This window comes from Aricia agestis, chromosome 19 (genome assembly GCF_905147365.1).
Source record: "Aricia agestis chromosome 19, ilAriAges1.1, whole genome shotgun sequence".
NCBI lineage: Eukaryota > Metazoa > Arthropoda > Insecta > Lepidoptera > Lycaenidae > Aricia > Aricia agestis.
In genome coordinates this window covers 12,064,016-12,072,014 of record NC_056424.1, presented here as the reverse complement: position 1 = coordinate 12,072,014, position 7,999 = coordinate 12,064,016, and the positions used below count along the sequence as shown (strand labels likewise).

The 7,999-nt window shown below is 41.4% G+C and overlaps 1 protein-coding gene across 5 annotated transcripts in view; it reads right to left on the bottom strand.

Moving 5' to 3' along the window:
• Nucleotides 1–3,209: 3,209 nt before the first annotated feature.
• Nucleotides 3,210–7,999, bottom strand: part of LOC121736415 (zinc finger protein 628-like) — a 99,825-nt gene continuing 95,035 nt past the window's right edge. For 4 of the 5 annotated variants that reach the window (XM_042127591.1, XM_042127589.1, XM_042127590.1 and 1 more), the window contains exons 7-10: nt 7,553–7,737; nt 6,535–6,700; nt 5,573–5,794; nt 3,210–5,141 (exon numbers count right to left, since the gene is read on the bottom strand). In XM_042127591.1, the coding sequence (XP_041983525.1) occupies nt 4,057–5,141; nt 5,573–5,794; nt 6,535–6,700; nt 7,553–7,737 (1,658 nt within the window). In that variant the 3' untranslated portion in view covers nt 3,210–4,056. The remainder of the gene's footprint in view (nt 5,142–5,572; nt 5,795–6,534; nt 6,701–7,552; nt 7,738–7,999) is intronic. The other variant, XM_042127593.1, reaches the window with a different exon arrangement.

Genomic DNA, 7,999 nt, shown 5'->3' with positions numbered 1-7,999 from the left:
CAGTTAATGACTACCGAATCGAATACAAAAAATAACCTCTATAAAAATATATTCGTAAACATCAGCTTACACAAACATGGCATCGATTAAAGTAAATCTTACGTAAATAACTCTTAACGTAAAACGATAGGCATATTCAGACCTAAACACCAAAGACCACCACGATCTAAATTATATACAATTTTGTTACATTAATACGCCAAACGATTTTGACATCTAACCGTATTACACTAGAGCCTAAAGTTCAATTTTACAATTTCATACGCCGAAATATAGTATAGCTTAAATTTGGAATTTTTACAATCAGTTTCCAACTACGCCGCACTAACAATGTTCCGAAAAGTGTTCCAACATTTCAAATTTGGAATTTCTAATTTTGAATTTCGACTCCCATCGGAAAGTAAAGACTAGAACACACCGATGACATAGAGTATCTGACAATAAATAATGAATTTGAAATATCAACAAATTATATTAATTTGTAAAAATTGAAAATCAAAAACAACGTTAATGCCCATCAGACATTATGAGGCTAGATTTAATGTGTGTAGACAAAAAAATGCGCTGCTGGCTAATTTTGGTTTTGTTCCTCATCATTTAAGTTTCGTTTACTCATCAACATTTTAAATACGTATAAAACTTTTAATTTTCTCCATTTCCCATGGATGCTATAAAAGTGGTCTCATTTCAAAATGGATGCGGTAGTTGTAAACACCAATAAACCATTATCTATTACATTAAGTACGCTTAGGTACACGTATTTTTTTGTATTTTCTTTTTATTCGTTGTTCACTACACTTAGTCATGGGCAGGGCTTCGGTATTGTCGTCGAAGCCTGGGCTACCCTGGACCCGCCCATAACGTAAACGTTACAGTTACAGACGAGTCCCTAAATTACATTACATTAATTACTAGCTTACAATATAAGATACATGAAGTTACTACTATGTGAGATAAATTGAAACCTGGCTATCCTGTCTATCTTAAATTACGAATAAATGTATATTTGGCTAAATATCATAAAACAAGCGAACAACGAAACGATGAAGCGTTCAAAATGAAACTTTAACGTTCAATAAGGATGTCGTAAGATAAATCAACAGCAATTCATTTGTAAAAACTTAACAACATCGTCGCAAGATGGTCGCGACGCTCGAAATAAAAAATGTAATGTAATCTTAAAGTAATTTTCGAAATCATTCGTTCCGGTCACAAACGGTTAAGGATCTAGAAACATCAACAATTTATCGAAACGAATGATCTCGAAAACCGTCAGTTTTCACAATTCGTCCGCATTTTAGCGAACAAGAATGCTCAGTAACGAACATTTTGAGGAATATCAGTGAGAATTTGTTTGAATTTTTAAAAGTTTGAGCATATCGTAAATTTTCGGAAAATCATCGAATAGTTTCTCACAAAATTGGAGATGAGCACGTAACTTATTCCCCTAGTAACAAAACTCGTAACACAATCGTTAATTCGTAAACATTAAAAGCCAATTAAACTACAACATAGTCGAGTACCGCATCCATTCCTATTTGAGGACCGACCAGCAGCGCATCGGTAGAAAACACGGTCCGTAAGAGGGACCGTCGGAGTAACAGAATCCTGTTCTATTGATACTAAATCACGAAACTTCGAGAAATGCGATCGGAAAAAAGTCGATCGCATTCGCCGTCAGTTTCGTCGCAAGCGGCGTCGGGCGCCAGTGTAAATTAGGCTTTATATTAATCGTAATGTACACGGCTTACCTATGGAATTTTTTTTTCATCGTAAAATAAATGTAGAAAAAATTTCTTTATCCCTTTTTAACATATCAAAAATGTCAACCTTCGAAAACTTAAAGATAACCTCTGATAATTCGCTCGATCGTTTATTATAACTATTCCATTTCGATGATCACAGAAAAAGTCGGGCCGGGCCGGTCGCGGGGCGCGCTAACTTACTTTTGTCCACAAAATTATGTTACAGTAAAATTTATTATCTCGAAAATACTCTGTATCCGCCCCGCGACCACCACGGCCGTCTGAACACTTTCTTGGAAACGTACCGTGCGCTAACATCTAACGTAGGATTCACGATCCGTGCTTTTGTACGACTCGACGTCGAGTCTAGTTCCTTAATACGATGAATTTTATTATAACTTTAAAAATACCAAACGTCCATAAATTTTTTCCTTCCTACGACCTAAATTTAAAACAATACCATTTATACAATATTCATAGGAACTTTTTCTGTTGTTATATTAATTTATTTATATATTAAATTTATGAGGATATTTTTTTACATAAATAGCGATCCGTTCACTTAATTTTTGCTGCGTTTTTGTAATTTCGCGCGTCTCAGTCGAAATGTCTATCTGTAACGTTTCCCGGAGTAAATCATCGTCGGTCCATCGCTCGATACCTGCGCTCCAAAATATCTTAAAAATCGGCCGAAAAGTTTGTATTTCAAAAATAAATTAACCTTAATGTAAATCAAACAATTATACGTTCATAACCAAGGGTTTACGACGTAAATGAAAAACGATTTTTGGGCTATTGCATTGTGGTTTTTTTCTATTTACATTGATACCCCGGGGAGCCTGGGATCCCTCGAGCTGACTGGGTACGGAACCCGCTCGAGGTGTTCCCGCCGGCCCCGCGGTGGGGGATACCAATATTAATTCAAGAATGAAACAATTACGTACATTAAAATCAGCTTACGATACCTTACCTATTTTACGGTTACAAGTAACGCCGGCGCATACGCACCCGCACATGCGCGTGCGTATGCGGCGGCCCGGACTTAATAATATGATAATATTAAAAGAATATTCGGCAACACTTGACATTCTTTACAAAACGCCGAACCGGGCTTCGGCGGCGGTTCGGCTCCTCGAGTATATCTATTGGCAACTGTATCTGAGTACTGCGTGTAGAAATTATTTACTGGGCTATTTATTTACTGTACTGTGTGATGTGTGAAATAAAAATATTGGGCTGTGTCAATCCGTGGTGAGAATGTCTCGTGCGGTCCGCCCGCGCGGCGCCGTCGGCCGCGCGCGGCGGACGCGCGTCGTCCGTTCAGTGAATAATCGCTATTATATCCGACCGTGAACACTCGTCGTAAAATTATTTACAAAAAAAAAGTAACGGCAGTCTTCTGAAAAACATAAAATATTATTTACAACTATACAATAAAATATCGTGTAAATAATTTTTTTTTCGTTAAAAATAATAACCGTAATAATAAAAATAAATCGTTATTTTAAGCATCGACGTCGCCTAGGTGCGTATTTACAATATTACCGCTAGTATGGCATTAAAATAAATCGTAAGCTAAGAATAAAAATTAAAAATATAAAAAGAAAGTAATTTTGACAGCTATTCGAAAATCGAACGCGCGCGCTCGGAAACTTGACTAGCATGAGATGTGTTATTGCGTGAAAAAGATAAAGATAAAATAAAAAAACAAATAATAAACATTTGTATCTATACAATAAAAATATTTGAAACTTAATGCAACTAGTTATTGCAGATTCGCTAAATGCGATAAAACGTGCGTAAAATAGTTTGGCACATCCAAAAGTTTGTACTAAGCTAAGAAATACATTGTTCTGTAGTAAAGCTAATAAAAATAAATATTCGTAAAACGATACGAAATCAACCAAACAAATATTCAATTGCACGGGCTTGAACGATTACTCTACGCGTTATTATTTGTTCGGGCGAGTTTCTGTTCCATTTTGTTCATTCAACTAGTTTTAGGTACTTTTATATATTTACACAAAGTTTTTTCTCTAAACCTTCCGTATGTACAACAGTTAGATCTATCTAATATTAAATATCTCCCGTTGCGCTTCAGTTGACACAATTTCGTTCAAATAAACATTATAACGTTACGTCTAGTAAACAAAATCAATTACCAATCAGAGGCGATTTCACGCTCCATACAAAATTATTTTTTTTCGATTACACGTAATATTTTTTTGAAAATTCTTATAACAAATAGGTACTTTTTTCGTAAACAGATTCATTTTGTTGAAATCGCGTCGGATTAGTAATAGCTGAATTTTCATGGTTGCGGATTTTGTTGGAGATGAACAGCTTGCTGAGCGGCCTGCTGGGCGGCCTGCTGCGCGGCCTGGGCGGCCTGAGCCGCCTGTGCTGCCTGGGCCGCCTGCGCGGCTTGCTGCATATGCTGTTGTTGAGCCTGCTGGGCGGCCTGCTGGGCAGCCTGAGCGGCTTGGGCAGCCTGAGCAGCCTGAGCTGCTTGTGCGGCCTGGGCGGCCTGAGCCGCCTGAGCGGCTTGTACGGCCTGAGCGGCTTGCGCAGCCTGCGCCGCTTGAGCGGCTTGTGCGGCTTGGGCTGCTTGCGCGGCCTGAGCGGCCTGGGCCGCCTGGGCGGCTACGGCCTGCTGCGCCGCCTGCTGCACCGGTGACGGCAGGTTGAAGCCCAGCATCCTCGGGTCGTGCATCCGCAGCGCCTGCTCGAGTCTCTGTTCCTGGGCGATCCGGAACGCCTCGACGATCTCCGGCGACAGCTGGCCGCCGGCCTCGTTGGCGGGCGGGAACCCGCCGTTGTGTCGGAGCGGGCTCGGCGCCTCGGTGTTGTGGGCGGCGGCCGCCTGCGACACGGCCAGCCGCAGCGCCTCGGCCTGGCTCCGGAGCAGCGCCTCCGCCTGCTGGATGCGCAGGGCGGCCTCCGTCGGTGCCGGCGGGGTCTCCGGGGGTGGCTGCGGCGGGGGCTCCCGGGCGAGCTGCTGGCGCATGGCCGACACCAGGTTGGCGGCGGCGACCTGCACGGCGTTGGCGCCCTCGCCGGGCTGGGCCATCATGTTCGCGGCGGCGGCGGCGATGGCGGCGACCCTCTCGTCGCCGTACGCCTGGTGTCCGTTGTTGGCGGATCTCAGAAGGTCTGAGAGTTTGTTGACTGCTGCACCGGCTTCGGATCCGGCCGACGACGATAGGCGGCCGTTGGAGGAGGAGTCGGAGTGGGCGGGCGAGGGCGGGGCCAGGTTGAGCAGGCCGGAGCCCCCGGCGGACACCGCGGCGAGGATGTCTCGCTCGCGTCTCTCGGCGGCGGCTCGGGACAGCACGTACTGAGCCGCGAACTGGTGCTTCGGTTCCATCCTCATGTGCTCCATGTGCGACAATAGTCCTGAAATTGACAATAGTTTCGTTAGTAACGGTTGGTCTAAATGATAAAGCATAAAGTGCATAATAACACTTATGAACGTCGATTTTGTGTTCACAGAATGTAAATGATTATTTTGAACGAGATGCAATATTTCAAACTTGTAACCATGCTTTCACAAGCTAACGGCGAAAACACAAAACAAGGAGACATGAAAAACAGGACATTAGGATCACGGAATGTAACGAGAAGCTGCAACGAAAAGACTAACACAGGAAGGGAAGTAAATAATAAGGGGACGAGGATGGTAGCGTCTTCTACTCATGCATTTGTGGTAGCACTAGCTAGCTATGTTGAGTTGTGGAGTGAAAGAATCAATAATTGAATTAGGGTAATGTAAATTTTAAATCTGATGTTCTTGCTTCAATTGGATCTTCTTGGAACATGAAACCTACCGCTTTCATGTGTAAAGACGGCCTGGCAAACGGAACAGGGCCACATCCTCAGTCCGCCGGTCAGTTGGGTCTCGGGGTGGCATGCCAGGTGCTTCCTCAATGACCCTTCGTTGACGTAATGCTTGCCACACACGGGACACGGGTGGTTTGCCGTCCGCCGCTTCGCTATATAAGGATCAATAGGTTTAGCTTGCGCCGGATACGGTGATGTGGCGGGAGGACCTACCAGCATCACCAGGATGGGAGTTAGTGAATTAGGGGGGAGGAGAAAAAAAAAGAAAACCGGTTAGTCTCGTTGTTAGAGCAAACTAACTGACCGCGACTTTCCTAATCGCCGAAGACCTTTTAAAAAAACGGTACGGCTTTTTAAAAAAGTCGCCATCTAACTTAACGATAGAGAGGATACGCGTAGCTTCAATCGTCGAGGGGGTAGCTAAATAGCTATATCTAATTATAAACAAAACATGTTATCATAATAAAACGCCATCGGAAGAATCGTCGGAACGATGTTTGTAAAACAGTCTACCCTTCCATAAAGTGGAAACAATAGCAGACGATTCTTCAAATGCCGACATCTCTATAGCTAGCTTAGACTAATGGAAACGATACTCTCATGATTTACCAATATCGGTAAACCAACACCCCTGTGGCTTTGAGCAAATGGAAGCTTTTAATACTCGATAATATTTTGTTAATTCTAATCCAATTTATTATTATAATACAATTTCGAAACAACATTTATAAACTTCCATTAACTGAACTTACAGACTAAAAATCCCTTCTGTAAAAATGTCTTTCTCTTGTTTTACTATTTCTAAAACATCTGCAAATAGACATTTTACAAATGGAATACCTTAACTAAACCTTACGCCTAATCCTTGTCCTGGTAAAAAACCTAATCTATACCATAGATGAGGTTCTTTCGAAATTCAAAAACCGAACTCATCCGTTCGGAAACTTACTCGCAACACCCGACGCGTTCGGGTCCTTGTGGGTGTTCTTCATGTGTTCCACAAGGGCTTCGCCCCCGAATACCACTTTGTGGCAAATCGGGCATGGCGTGGCGGTGGCGCCACCTATCATGAGCGCCGCGTGTTGCTGCAAAACACCAAGGTGCAGCTGAAGCTCCTATCCCGGGGTGATGCGGGCATAGCAAAAGTTAGAAACATCGAAAACACAAATACACAGTCAAAAATGGAATTTCGAAACAATCATAACAGTTCAACCAATAAATAACGGCCAAAGGGAATTTTGAGAAATAAAATTTTACTGCCTGACAGTGATCATAAAAATGTTCGTAAAAATATAAAATATGATGATAATAATGAAACGAAACTAAATAAAAATGTAATACAGAATCTTTTCAAATTCAATAATTACGTAACTTATTTTATGATAAACATTACAAAATAGCTGTTTCTTAAATACATTAACTAAACTCTTATTCAAATCATTCTTTCATACATCCCACACACCAACACACAATCAACAATAGTAAAAGTATATTTGGAAAAATTTACTTCTATTTAAGAAAACAAGTAAATATTATTAATTATTTAATTATTATTAACTTTTTTATAATTTCGGATAACTAGATGGATTCTGCATCTACTTATCATATTTTGTGAGTGATTTTTTTAATGTTATTTTTATATTAACATTTTAACGAATTAAATGCCAATAAATTAATTATTATCTAATAAAAATTATGGCAAAAATTCAAATTCACGCGTATTCAAAAAGAAGAAGAAGATTTGTTGCAATCTCCAATTAAATAAACACTTTCCTTCAGGTGTACTGCAGGTGATGATGATGATTTTTTCGAAACCGGTCGTGTATTTAACAATTTTGTAATAAATATATCAAAATAAAGTGGAATAAGTGCAAGGAAAGTGTATTATTTAATTGAAGATGAATTTCCACCGAGAAGTGACAGTACATTCAATATCATATCTTGTTGCAATCTGCTTCCAAGCTCACCTTTGCCGTGTGCGTTCGCAGGCTACTCTCTGTAGCGAAACCCTTGCCACAGATGTTACAGTGGAAGGGCCTGTTCTTCGCCCTCTCGACCTGCGCGTCGTGGTTCCGCAGGTGCTGCTGCAGGTTGGACAGCTGGATGAAGGCGCGCCCGCAGTCCGGCAAATGGCATTTGTAGGGGCGCTCGCCTGAAAAAAAAAAAAAAAGTCAGATTCAAATTTAATGATTTGAATTTAGAACGCGTCGAAATAAATTTCATGAGGTAGAATAGATTTGTCTACACTGTGCCTTTTTCTGTTCGTCAAGGGCATGCGTTATAGCGCAGTCAACAGCGAACGTGAGGCATATTGCCCACGACGCATGCCCTTTGACCGTATCCAAAACTTCAAAAGTGACAATATTGGCGTTGCGTTCCTTGACGCATTCAATTATTGAATGCGCCAATATGAA